This window comes from Leptosomus discolor, chromosome 1, assembly GCF_034619465.1.
Source record: "Leptosomus discolor isolate bLepDis1 chromosome 1, bLepDis1.hap2, whole genome shotgun sequence".
In the NCBI taxonomy this organism is placed as follows: domain Eukaryota; kingdom Metazoa; phylum Chordata; class Aves; order Leptosomiformes; family Leptosomidae; genus Leptosomus; species Leptosomus discolor.
This window is the reverse complement of record NC_141391.1, coordinates 191,688,408-191,702,988: the sequence shown is the minus strand read 5'-3', so window position 1 is coordinate 191,702,988 and position 14,581 is coordinate 191,688,408. Positions and strand designations below refer to the sequence as shown.

Here is a 14,581-nt window from a genome sequence, read left to right as displayed (position 1 = left end):
TAACACCACCACCCCACCCCCCCACCCCCCAAAAAAAAAAAAAACCACAACAAGAAACTTGCACTATTTTCAAGAAGGAAGGGAGCCCAGAAATACTATTCATATTACAAAACTGCTTGGCGAAGTGAACTTCATGTTTAAAGGTTAGTTTGAGGCTCCCCAAATTTCCCCAAATAATTCCAATATAACTCAAAGAATGGTAGCATCTGGAGCACCACCCAAGCAATGTCAATTATCAGTTAACTACCATGGCAAGACAGTAAAAACTGCACAACTACCATTTTAAAAACATTTTTAAAAAAATAATATATATATATAACAACGGCTGCAGTGCAGTTAGTTTCAAAAAATAACAAAAGGCTGGAAAAATAAAGACACTTTTGTAGTGGAAAGGAAGAACAAAAGTTATTCTTCAGACCTTTGGGGGTTTTGTAAGACTTAACTGTTCTCAAATAACAGAAGTTGAAATAAATATATATGATTTTTTTTTACTACTTAAACGATGCAGTTTACTTTGTATATTGCTTTTTCTTTTTGCAAACTTCAGAAAACCCTCAAAATCCTCTTGATTAAAAGTACTGGAGAAACAATTATTAGTAAGAGTATTAATAGTCAGAAGGTGGCTTCAGAATTGAAGTTACATGAAGATGGAGTTAACTTTACAGTTTATTGTTGGTTGGATTTATAAGGTAACTTCATAGCTGTAGTGATGGCTTCTTACAGTCAATATCAAATAAGTTGAATAATAAGCTAACATTGTGAAAATACTGCAAATACATTTCATTTACATACTAAACTAGTAAACTTAATATGAAATGACAAATTTAGCTTACTTTAGAAACAGATACGAAAATACTCTAAGCATTGGGTTTTTGTTGTTTTGGATGAAGATCAAACTATGTGTTCTTCATTAAGGCTCTCAGATGATGGATTCTTGTGTAAGTCAGGACCTTAATTAAAATTTGTCCAGCTCTTAAAAGGTTCCCAAATTTATTGCTTCTATAGAATTCTGTTGGGAACTTCCACATTTCATTTTATTTTTCTGAAACACGGAGCAGATCATCCCAGCATGGTAGAGCTACTGCCACAAGCTTTTTCTAGTTCTAGGTGTTGGAGGTTGGATAGCACTCGATCAGCTTGATGGAGCTGGAGGTAATGTCCTGCGGCTGCTCTTCAGTCTTGGGTGTTGCAAAACCACAGTAAAACCTGCGTAAACTTGCTATGTATCATCAAATTTTAGCCTCATGTTATAGCCTATGTGTGGCCACAGAATACAAAGTTATTTATTCAAGAGAGAAATATAATGTGGATTTTCTAAAGGTAATAGTGAAAATAAGAAGAAAATCTTTCTCCTGTTTTCTTTTGCAGTCCTTGATCAAGGAAGAATGCACAAAATTTTCTATGCCTTATGCAGAAAACTTCATATTCTTAACAAACGCCCTACTAAAGCTGATAAGTAATGAACAGAACATTTAACCAAGATAACTCCTAAGCTTTCAAAACTTTGAATTTAATATTATTTTTTAATAGGGTGACTTGAAAGCTTTCACTTGTAAATTTTATATAACCTGTTACTCATTCACACTAGGGCACTTTATAATATATTGTTTAAGTATTGCTGAGTAGAAGGAACATTACCTAAAGGTACAGTTCAATAATAAATATATTTATTTCTGTATTATTTGTGCAAATGATTTCTACATTTTTTTACAAAGTTATTGAAAGGTGCTTAAAGTTATTAAGAGCTCTCTGTGCAATTTATCTGTATAACTGCAGATGAGATATAAATACTAAAGTTTGCACTAGGACTGTAAAGGAGGATGAAATTTCATGTGAAAAAGAAGTGTTTTGTTTTGGAAACCTTTCTTTAGATACTTTAAAAAACGTTCCCAGCATATCAGCTCTTAAATTAAAAATTGTGTAAAAGTTTTGGTAATTTCTGAATTTTAATAGTGTAATTTTTTGAGACATCTAGCTGCTCCTACAATTCATAACAAGTTTCACATTAACTTTTTGTAACGAAATCCTGTTCATTTGCATTAACAACTGTCACCCCTGTGTGCAGTTTCTATTCTTCAGAATACCCTCTGATGTACAGACAAAGCATCATCACAAAACTTGTGCTAAACTAACAAATTCTGTCATTTTGAAGATCCTTTTTAATTTTTAAAAGAACACAGAAAATACAGAGCTTTATTTATGTGTTTTCCATCTAACTTATGTTGCTTTAACTCACAGGCTGGTCTTCCTCCCTAACCCCTTTGTTAACAAGTGGTGGTCCTGTCCCCCTGGGTGGCAGGCCCACCCTTCTTCACCAAGCTGCTGCCCAGGGAAATGTCACTTTATTATCAATGCTGCTTAATGAAGAAGGACTGGACATTAATTACTCTTGTGAAGATGGCTATTCTGCCTTGTATTCTGCTGCTACGAATGGACATACAGGTAAGTGATACTGTTTTGTTATGGCATTCATATGAAATAGTGAAAGCTTATTTCATGAGTTTTTAATATTAAATTAGGTCAAATGCATGGGTTTTAGAAATGTGAAATTGAAAGCGAGATATATAGATTATATGACAAAAGTCATAGTGCAGCGTATATGTAAGCAGTGCTTCTGGAGGCAGAATTTTGGAACACAGAAAGCATTCTTGTTTGTGGTAATTCTGCAGGAACATCCATTCTAATTTTCCACTCCCTTCCTATAAAAAGCCACCAGATATCATCACCCCGTGTTCTGTGACAAACTAAAGATCTTTTGTAGCGAAGGCAACTTGAAAGAGCTTTCCTCTGCAGGGAGTAAGCAGGAAAGAATAGGTCATCACCAGCGTTTTGATCTTCTGCAGCAGCAGAGAAAATAATGGAAGATAGTTTCAGAGTGGTGTGTTACTTGGGAAATAAAATGAACTGTCTTTATTTTTGAACTAGAGGAAACGGCCTTAGTGTGTTCTTTAGGCTCTACTGAGATAGTAACATTTTTCTTTTTATTTTTCCCCACTACCCCAATCCTCAGCCTTGAGGAGGTAGCGTCTCCACAGCTTTCAACACTCAGTCTTCATATTTTATGAGTATATTTATGAAATGAGGCCAATATGTTAGTAATAGATATGAATTTCATGGATGCAAACTCCAAGCAATAATTTTCAGACTGTTAACATAAGGCTCTCAAACAGCAGCTTTCTTTAAAATTCCAGTACACATTACTGTAGTTTTTTCTACTTATGTAAAAATCTCCTAGATTCTTATATTGCAAATAATAGCGTTATGCTGTTTTGGACCCTAAAGGTGAAATCCTCCAGTACCAATGCCAAAATTCCAGTAATTTTTAGTAAAGTTAAGATTTTATTTCACAGGATAACATGGAACATAGTGCCTTTGAAGCCATTGCTTTGAAGAGTACTTTGTGGGTTTATTTAACAATGTATTTGTTAGTGACACAATTAGAAAACCCTGATCCACTGTTCAAAATAGTATTTAGACAGACTTTTCCATTAATTTTCTCAAGTATTTTAAAAATCAAATTAAATTGAGGATCCAAAATCCATAGCTAGGCAGATAGCATACTTTTTTCTGACATGTTCAGGGATAATTTTGCTACCAGGCATCGGGATAGGAGGAATGTTCTTTGTTCAGAATGGTATATTTTCTCTTTGCTTGCTAGGTGCTATGGTTACTTTGTGGAAACATCTGGGCCTTTTCATCTGACAGATTCTTTGCTGTTACCAAGACCTTTAAAATATTGGAAAATTCCTTTATTTTGTTTTATTTTCTTCCTGTGGCACTTACCTTTCTTTTTTTTTTTTTTAAAAAAAAACTTTCTATCTTGAATATTGAGTTTATTGTATTGTGTGGATTTATTTTCCTCCCTCACTGAATAGATGTTCTGTGGATTCTTCTAGACTTACATCCATTTATCATCGCTGGTGTTTGTGGGAGACCATAATTGACCCAATTCTTCTCTACTCATCTTGTATTCCTAAAACGTGTTGACGCAAATGCCCTGATTTTCAGTTACAATTACTGAGCAGCTCCTACTGACAGCAAAGGCAATTTGGTTTCTTGTTTTATTGTCAAAATTTCAAGTGAAAGAGGCACTTGACAGAAGTATGAAAACATAGTAATAAAAACAAACACATGTATATGCATCCTGTAATTGTTTAGTATCTTCTACTTTTTAAGATATAAAATATATTACAAAGGTTTTAGTGTTGCTCTTCTATTTGTAGTTGGCAGGCTGTGAAAAACACTTCATTGTACAAATTATCGCATTTTAGCGACTAAATGGATTGTACGAATTCTGAATTGAGAGAATCACACAGCAGCAGTGTCCTGGTTTGAGCTAAACCAGAAGTAATTCTATTGATGTCTGCTTAATACATTATGTGAAAATTGAGAGTAGTAGACTTATAATATTTTGGAGAAAGATTTTTGTGCTTAACTTTAATACATAATCCTTTCTTTGTTACTTGGGGTTTGTTCCCAAGTGCATGGATGTATGCAGCTATTCGAAGTGGAGACTTTTAAAAGCAAATTTATGTAAAAATATATAGGCTTCAGAAAGGAAGTATAGGAATAAATCTCTTATTTGAAAAAGTAATTTTTAGTAGCTTTTTTTAAAAACTAACCAGGTGGAAAGAAACGACACTGATGTAATTTTAAGAAGGATAAAATAATTTATTGTACAAATTTTTTCATTGCGTTGAGTAGGATTGTCAAAGTTACTGTCTTTTGACTGTATTTTTTTTTTTCCTTAGAATAATAGAATCATTTCGATTGGAAAAGATACTTAAGACCATAGAGTCAAACTGTAAGACTTAACACATAAGCTTACCCTGGTGCCTGATCAGACCGTGATTTAATTTATTGAGAATACTTTCAACCTGGAGTTAGTGACTAAATAGATTCAGAGATTTCCAGGCCCCTTGTTTCTTCTAAGTCATCGAATCATAGAACAGTTTCGATTGGAAGAGACCTTCGAGATCATTGAGTTCAACCTTTGTCCTAGCTCTACCAACACCAATAAACCATGTCCTTAGGTACAACATCTGCCCGTCTCTTAAACACCTCCAGGGATGGTGACTCCACCACCTCCCTGGGCAGGCTGTTCCAATGCCTGACAACCCCTTCAGGAAATAAATTCTTCCTGATATCCAGCCTGAGCCTCCCCTGGTGCAGCTTAAGGCCATTTCCCCTTGTTCTATTGCTTGTTACTAGGGAAAACAGACCGACCTCTGCCTCGCTACAACTTCTTTTCAGGTAGTTGTAGAGAGCGATAAGGTCTCCCCTCAGCCTTCTCTCAGATTTTCCAATTTCTCCTGGGAAATAGTTGGCCAGAAGAAAAGAGTAGCTCTAGACTTGTTAAGAGCCAGCATAACGAGCACCTCCCTTCAGAAACAAACACCATGTTGCAGAGAGTCTGGGAAGAGTGGAAAGTGAATGATCCCCACACAGTTTCCGTGAAGGAAGTATTTGAGATGTGTAGATAACTAGAGAATGGTAGAGCACATTGTAACCAGCGTGGCGGCAGCAGCTGTTATGTGCTCTCAGCCCAGTCTGTAGGGAAAATTGAGTTACACAAGAAAAGAGACTACTCAAATATTCTTTCCTAATCTGTCCTATTTGCAAAATGTGTAGCCTTCCTGTTCATAAACAGTTGCCTTTTGAGAGCTGCGGCTGAGGGTTTTTCCAGCACATGAAGCTCCTAGCAGCTGCTTTATTTCCTGCACACACTGCCCCCAATTCTGTAAGTCTGAGAGAGAACTTCACCTTAAAAATATACACTAAATTCTCTCTTTGTTTGAATGGACATGAGGAAACTGTTGATTTTATGATTTAACCACTAGATTGGGATAGCTGAACAGATTGTTTTGTCAAGCCATCTTGGTTTGAGCCATTAACAAAGCAGAAGCTGCTTCAGTCTATTATGCACTTGATAACACATACAGTAGTTCACTTAGCTAATATATCTGCATATCTGTATTGTGTTACCAATCCTGAGCATTCCTTGCAACAAGAGGTGATGGAGAAAGAGGGAATGAAATAATAGAGTTCCTGAAACTGAGAGATGTGAAGAGAATAATAATAATATCCTTTGGACTCAGCTATGTGCTAATCATATGCATTTATGGTATAATCGATTCTCTTCTATCCTGAGTATTTGGAGGCTGTGGCATGCTGATTGATAGGAAAAACTGGAATGATGTGGGAAATAGAAAAGAGTGAGGTGCAGAGACATACAGCTACATGGAGTCAGCTCTGCCGAGCCACTGGATGTATCTGCATGGTGTTTGCCAGCACTCTGGAAGAACTGACTACCCAGCTATGGTGGAGAGCAGTGAAGTCTCCAGGTGTTTGTGCTAATATGCTTCCATGTTTTGCTTTTGCTTTGACCGAAACCTTTAGCTGAGTGACAATGTTGATGTCTGTCTTGTACCTGCCCTTCCACCCAGTCCTCTGCACTGCTGATTGTTTCTGTGGTGCTCAGCAGTGAACTGGAATTAATGAGCCTGGACTGACCCAAATTACCCATCTGCAAATCCCAACCAAAAGTCCATCCAGAGGACCCAGGCTTCTTGGAAATTATTGTACTATTACTTGATATGCCACCAGAACAGATCATGTAGAGCTTACTAGTTCGCATGGTATGCCTTACGAAAGTGGCTGTACTTCCTCATGCTTGCACCTATCCTTGAGGATAAACAGCTCTTTTCAGTGATCTGCATCGGAAACAGTATTTTCACATAGATAAACTGTCACCTGAATGATCTGCCAATCAATAATTAACCATACCTTTCCAGAGAGGTGTTCTTGTTCTGTGCGTTCTTCATGGCTTTTGCATGGCTAACATATGATTTATGAAGAAGCCAAAGAGTCATCTAGCCAAATACTTGAAACTGCTAGATGAAAATTTTTTCAACATCCTTCATAAACTTTAGAAGTATTTCAGGATGTAAAACAGGAATCTGTCTGTTTTCAAGTTAATTGTTTAATATAAGACTGGGATTGACAATGGAAGGGGGGGGGGAAGTCATTGTTAGCAGAGTATTTTTTCTGTTACAAAATGAGTAAAAATATAATTTGATTTTAATTGATATTATCTTATAAATGGAAATACTGAGTTAGTTATTTAACTGAGATAGTCTTTATGACTTAAAAAAAAAATTCTGTAGATGGAGTCTGGGTAGCTTATCCTGACAACCAACTTTAGAAAAAAAGAAGAGAAAAAAAGTAATTTCTCATCAGATTACTTGTTTAAAAATTTAAGGATCTTAATTTAGAATGTAATAATTTACAGTATTTTAAAAACTTATTTCTTAATGTTAAAGTATTTATTCAATCAACTCCACAACATCTGTGTTAATATTTGAAAGAATTTTAACAGGAGTAAATACATTCAAGAATGATTTAGATTAGTCAGATTTCTAAGTAATTCTAAATATATGTTTCTGATATCTAGAGATAAGCGTAACTAGCAAAGCTTGGCTCCAGGATCTTATCCAGTGCTGGAAGAGAGTGCATTAAGCTTGCTTAGAAATCAGGTCAGGAGTTTATAGTTGATGTTCTAGCTGAGTTTATTTTCAAAGTAGTAGTTTTCAACTACGAAAGACTTGGTTTATTTTGGTCTAGAACCAATTTCAAGAATATAGAGCAGATTAAGTATTTTCTTCAAACTTAATTGCATGAAATGATATTCCAATTTGTAGATGAAAAGCAGTGTAATTACTATGTAATTAAATATCTTAGTTTAGCTGTAGGATGGTGGAATCAGGCTGGTACTGTTTTTAGCATGTAATTTTGGAAATCTATGAATGGGAACGGTGTGGGGAGGTTTGAGCTTGTCAGCTTATCTTACTTGTCATTGCAATCCCAAGTCAAAGTGTCCTAAAACAAGACTGGCCAGTGTGTTGCTTGAGTTCCCTGTAGCTTGTGAGCATCTCCCCTGTGGCTGCATATTTGGGATGTGTCATGTGCCTACCAGAGGGACTGTGCTGCCTTTAGGGGCTGCTGGATAGTTCGAATTCCCCACTTTAGAGGTAAATCAGCTAACACTGTGGGAGTTGCCAGCAGTGGGCAGATATTTGGATCCCAGTAGAACCCAAACCAAGCCTTTTTTGCAAAAGAGTGGTGGTGCCCCTTGGGAGTCAATTCTCACCTCTCCTGCAAACTACTTCCTGAGCTTCTACTTCAGTTCGCTAAGGTGTGTGATGTATAGTCAAAAAGACTGGCTACTGTTGCCCCTTTTAATTTTTGGTAGTTTTAACCACTTGTTTTTGTTGCATTGGTCTCTGTTTTTGCTCAATTTATAGATTGTGTGAGATTGCTGCTGACTGCAGAAGCAGAAGTTGATGCTGCTGATAAAAATGGCTTTACACCCTTGTGTTCAGCAGTTGCTCAGGGACATGTCAAGTAAGTGAAGTCTCAAGATTTTGCCTGTCAGCTATTACTAAATTTTATATTCTCTTTACACTATATTAGATAGATTTTTCATTACATTACTGTTGCATTCTTAGGCATAAAATGGTATAAAATGCATTTAACTGTCATTTTTTGGCAAACGTACTGAAACTCATATTCATATGGCATTCTGGTTTTAATATTTTCCATACTTATTTTTTTTCTGAACATGTATGCTTAGTAACCACAGCATGATACTGGTCTGCATGGCCATAATACCTTCGAATTTCTTATTTTTCTTCAAGTTTATAAGCTATAATATAGGATTAACACAGGAAGGGGAAAAGACATTATTTCTGCACTTATTTTTTGAAGAATAGAGATCTATGAATATCATATTCAGAGACAAAAGAACATTTATATGGGAATTCTCCTGAGTGGTGTAGAATCAAATACTTTAAACAACAAATCAGATTTTTTTAAGGTTTTTTTTTTGTTTGTATCAGTAACTTTGAAAAACAGAAAGTTATGTATGATTCAATATTTCTAAGAACATTCTTAAAAATGTAGTTACAATTATTTGATTTTATTTTGTGAGGCTCCTAATTTTATAAAAATTGGTGTTTTATAACAGCGTGATTGGAAAATTCTGTCATCTTTTTATACTGAGAACTACACAACAATTCATCCAGATGACTTTTTCCTCTCTTTCCTCCCTTCATCAGAGGACCTGAAGGCTGATGTTGCATTTCTGCTCTGCAGCTTTACTGTGTACCATAGAATCATAGGAAATAGAACTGAAAGTTGGAAGCAGCCATTAGATACCCTCTTCCAGAGCATCCTTATCCAGATAAAACTGGGTAAAAAATGCAAAAAGTCTTAAACAACATGACTAGGAATTTTTATTACAGACTTTACCCTTTGGTTTATATATCTTTGGGTTTGCTTATCTTGTTTTTGATTCTTTCAATGTTGCATTTTGCTTTTTTTTAAGGATTTTACTATGATATAGTACATAGGGGTCAGAGTCTTATTATACGGTGATAGGCCCTGACCCAACAATGAGGAACAGTGGGATCCCTGTCCTTCTCACTGTCTTCCATGAGTATATAAGGATCATCAGAGATTCTTGCCACTTCTTAGAGGACTTCAAAGGTATCAGCTAATGGGTATCTTCTGTTGGAAGTCTTAATCCAGAGGTAGCAAATTCCCACTAGGTGTTTTGAGCACAGAAATACATATCTAGTTAAATGTTTCAGTGTTTTACATAAAATCCATAAAAATTACATGTGTCTTGACAAGACAAACCAAAAATACACTCTTCATATTTTCTTACTAAAATAAATATCTTAGACATTGTTTAAATAGGAAGCTATTTATTTCTCTGACTTTACTATATATCATCTGCTGTGTTATGGTATTGCAAACTTTATATTCATTTTCCCTTAGAGTTAGTTATGTAGTGTGCTATCCCTAAACGCTTTTCTTACTTTCACTTTTTTTAGATGCTAAACATGAACCAATTTGTAAAAGTGAGCATGGAATAATAATGGGGCCAGCCAAAAATATCAGAAAGACTATGAATGCTTCAGGCTGTTTGATTTGTTGATCACTTCAAAGTTCTGGCTCAGAAAAATTCTGTAATAGGTGGAATTTGGGGCAATAGTATAGTGTTTCCCCTTTCAAGGAAATAGTAGTCTGTGTTACTTGTACTACAGCACTAAGAATCTGGGGTTAATGACAGCACTAAACTACTATCAATTACACAGTACTGGTCTGTGATACATTTACTAGCCAGTGCCCTGCAACATGTTCATTAACCTTATTCCTGAACTTAGATAATACTGTTGTTTATCTCTAATTACATAGTCAGAAAAAAAATGATAGTATTTGAGGCTGTTCAGTAATATCACCAATTCAGAAAATGCTTTTAGAAGAAACTTTCAAAATCGCTTCCCATGTGGTCCAGGCCAGGCTGCCCTTACCTGACCCTGAGGTGGAAAGTCAACGCAGCATTTCCAGAATCATTTAGTACAATGCAAAATAACAAAATGGTATTTTTAACATAGCAGATTTAAAACTCAATCTGAGTTGCTTTATGGAGGTGTCTTGTTATGAGCCTATCTTAAGATGACTTTTGTGACTGTGTGGTTAGGATATATGTTTAACATTTGATAAGGTGAAGCATTACTTTTATTTGTATCTTTTTTCTTCATTTGAACATTTTCAGAAAGCACAGCTAAGTAATTCATATTAATGTTACCTGTTTTACTGTTTTCTAAAATTGTGCATTTTATCTTGAACTTGATTTTTTGACTAAATAAAAACTTAACAAAAATAATTTTTTTAAAAATACTTGTGACTGTTTTATCTGTAATTTCTTATATACTTATATTCTTATATATACCTTACATTGTATTAAATATTTTGTCATCCTGTTTGTTATGGTATGATCTCCTAACCAGTAGTTATTTGGCATGCATCAGTTGCTTTGAGGCTTTATTGTCAATATCCTGTTTTTATGGACTGGTAAATATTGAACCAGAGAGATGCGGAATTAGCTTTGTTTACAGCCCTTGTTTGAACTGCAGAGGGAATAGACTGGCATCAAGATTTTTCTAAAGTCTTGACAGTTGTTGAAAAGCTGGATTTGGGAAGGGAAGGGGAGCCAACCCTGGCACAAGAACTGTACAGGGTTGTGAGGAAGTACAGGATCGTGGATCCAAATACCAGTCCCTAGTGAGTTGCTCTTCAGTACTCCACCTAATCTGCCATCCTCCCTAATCCAGTAGCTGCTACCAGCACACCCCGAGACCTACTTCTGGAGTAGCCTTCATGCAGGGATCTGAACGGTAGGTAGTGCCGTAGCTGTTTTGCTGTCCCCACCAAGTTACTTCCCTAGGCAAGTGTCCCTTTTGCTGGTATCTAGAGCTAGTCCTAGTCCTTTTTTTTTTTATTTTCCTTTTTTAAATACCAGTAGTCAGAAAAGATGTGGTACTTTTTTGCTCAGATGAAGGTTTTTCTTAAGCAGCTGTCAGCAAGTTTTATTAGCCATGTGAAATTAAATGTTTCGCATTCACAGTTTTTAAATGCAGCTACAGTAGTTTAAGAATTACGGCTTTAAAGTAGCCTGATTTTCTGTCTTTATACCTGTGTATAAAATTATACCTTGTACTTGGGTATATGTGATGGATAAAATCACAGGTAGCTCTGTATCTATAAAATCAGTACTTTATAAAAAATACTTAAATATTGTAAGTTATAAAGAGGTTTTGGATGTCAAATATAAGATTATTTTACTACCTTATTGTTTGCTGTAGGTGTGCAGAATTATTAATTATGTATCAGGCTGATATTAACCATGCTGCTGAAAGAGGACAGACACCTTTGTACCTCGCCTGTAAAAATGGAAATAACGATTGTATTAAGCTATTGTTGGAAGGTGGAGCAGATCGAACAGTAAAAACCAGCGTAAGTTATAATAGTTGGTAAAGTGAAAGTATCTTGTATAGTACTGAATAACTGCAAACAGCTAGGAAATACTACATTAAAATATTTATTTAAAGTCTTCTTTAGAGCTGGAATAAACTGTGTCATTTGAAATTGATGTTTTGTTCTTTTCATCATGCTTTCTGGGTTTTATTAAGTTTTAAATTTATAAAATCTCCTAAATTTTGTGACTTCCAGATAATTTTACATATTTCTGATTCTGCCTGCAGTTTGCTGCAGACTTTTCTTGAGCACTGGATTTGCAAAACAGAACTCTTCTGGTTTGACTTGTTTTTAAGGTGGAGAAGAGGAGAAAGGGATTTTGCTTCCACCTTTTATGTTAGGGTGTTTTATTTTTGTCCCTGAGGGAACTCCCAGCCCCAAATTTGTCATCAGTATTGTAAAGTCTCATATATCACAAATGGGAGAATATGGAAAAAAAAATTGTATTTACAGGAGAAAGGGAAGAGGACTGTCTCAAAATTAACATCTAGATATTGCCCTTTTCAGGTGCTTTCCTGAAGTTTTTCTTAAGACTTTGATGTAAACATGACAATAGATGTGGGATGTAGGCTGTCCAGAAACACAGCACAAAGAGTATTAGCTTCACAGTACATTCTGCTCCTCGATTTCACTGAATATTTTTGATTCATTTATTTTGGATTTGGAAAGTAAATATATTTGACTTGAAATGAGAGAAAGTTATGATGTTGAAACCATGAAAATATCTGACTGATAAATTGAGTAATGCAACAAGAAACAAATAATTGGTCATTAGAATTGTGTTAGTTTGATTATATGATAAGGAAACAGTTTATTAACACCATAGAAGTCCTGTATCGCTTAGGATCTTCTAAAAATTTTAAAGTCTCTGCCTGTTGGACTGTCCTTGGAGAAAGCTATAAAATTTTCTTTCTGCTGTGTTTCCTTCCGTCTCTTTCTTCCACCCCAAACACAAACAAGCAACTCTGTTTTCTCAAAGGATTATAATGTCACTCTTGCTTATCTTTTTAACTTCCAAACAGAGCCTTCCATTCAGATTCATTGCTGATATAAGTTCTGCAAACATTTTTCTATGTGTTTGGTGGGAGTGTGCTTTTTGCTTTTGTTTTTTTTAGGATGGCTGGTCACCAGTTCACGCAGCAGTGGATTCTGGTAATGTTGACAGTCTCAAGCTCCTTATGTACTATGGAGAGCCAAACAATGGGAACTCCTTGACTGATACAGAGCCTAATTTAGACTACTTTGATTTGGAGAAGAGAGAAGACAACTATAGCAGTAGAGTAAAGCCTGTTATTTCTGCAGATCTCATCAACCATGCTGACAAAGAGGGCTGGACAGCTGCCCACATAGCAGCATCAAAAGGCTTTAAGGTCAGTCTATGTGAACAAGTTACAGTAACCTGATAGAATTTAGTCAAGATAAATCTTTCTTTCTTATCTTTGAAGAACTAAAACTTAGATGTCAAATCTAAGTTTGTTACCTAGTTTGTTGTCACAGTTGATTTAGCAGAAACAGACAGATATTTCCAGTGGACAATTTACTCCAGAAGCTAGGTGTCAAATGGGGTGAATTGCCATATTTAAATGCCTAATTTGGGCCAACAATAAAAAGAGAAAACATTATTACTTGAGATTCAGGTTTTCTAAGTTAAGGAGAGGTGAATCCCAGTCTAAATACCAATTCATTGGGTGTCATGTACTTAAAGATATTAGATGGACACAGTTTCCTGTTACAGTTAGGGATGATTTAACTATGAACAGTTTTTCCTGTGGGAGGGAGGGGAGGAAAAGAAATTTGAGAATCAGAGTAGTGCAGTACTACATTGTTTAATTTGTTACTTTAGGCAGCCTTTTTAGCAGGCAATGAATGAGTTTTTTAGGGGCTGGGATAACTGATGACATGGTGAATGACCTGACAGATCTTACTGGTGATGAACAGGAAGATTTCTGGAAATTGAATATCACTTGAATGATTTGACAACAGAAGCTTTACACTTCTAACACTGCTTACTGTGAAACTTTTACCCAGGGAGAAAATAGAGGATACTAAACACAGAAGAGAGTGAATTTTAGGAAAATACAGTACAAGACTTCAAAAATCAGCTTGTGATTACAATAAATTCAATATCTGTCATTATGTTTCCTTTTTTCTGATAAATTTGCTGTGATAAATTCAAAATAGAGACAGATTTAAGAATCAGTTTAGTTTATTAAGTTACGTTTTTTTAGGAACCAGCCACTGCTTAATCAGCATTTTGCATTACAGAGTCAATGTTCCATTAGCAGTGTCTGTTAGGCATGTACATACTCTTATTTCCGTTTCCATTCATCTGAATTTAAATGGAGTTTAAGGTGTTTGTTCTAGTCAGCAAATACCTAGATAGTGTGCAGTATGTTGCTCCTTTCTGCAATAATTAACCCTCAGGAACTTGAAAGCCGGGTTTTGTTTACTGTCTAAAAGAGGCTTTGGCTATGTGTTCTCTCTGAAGGCTGTGACACTGGAAGTCTTCACATATACCTTTCATGAATAACTCACGGTTTTGAGTTTCTGAGAACATTCCAAGTCAGCTGTTTAAGAAGATCTCCATTGAGGGTTAAGGGTATTCTCTTAGGTGATGAAGGCAATATATAGCTGGCAGTCAGATTCCCGGTTTTGGTGTTGCAGAGACTTTATATAATTGTATGTGATTAAATGCATT

The 14,581-nt window shown here is 35.6% G+C and overlaps 1 protein-coding gene across 1 annotated transcript in view; it reads left to right on the top strand.

The window, feature by feature from the left end:
• Positions 1 to 14,581, top strand: part of CTTNBP2 (cortactin binding protein 2) — an 87,501-nt gene that overhangs the window by 46,673 nt on the left and 26,247 nt on the right. Inside the window, exons 5-8 of the mRNA XM_086473132.1 lie at positions 2,239 to 2,442; positions 8,304 to 8,403; positions 11,712 to 11,862; positions 12,999 to 13,253. Of these exons, the coding sequence (XP_086329258.1) occupies positions 2,239 to 2,442; positions 8,304 to 8,403; positions 11,712 to 11,862; positions 12,999 to 13,253 (710 nt within the window). The remainder of the gene's footprint in view (positions 1 to 2,238; positions 2,443 to 8,303; positions 8,404 to 11,711; positions 11,863 to 12,998; positions 13,254 to 14,581) is intronic.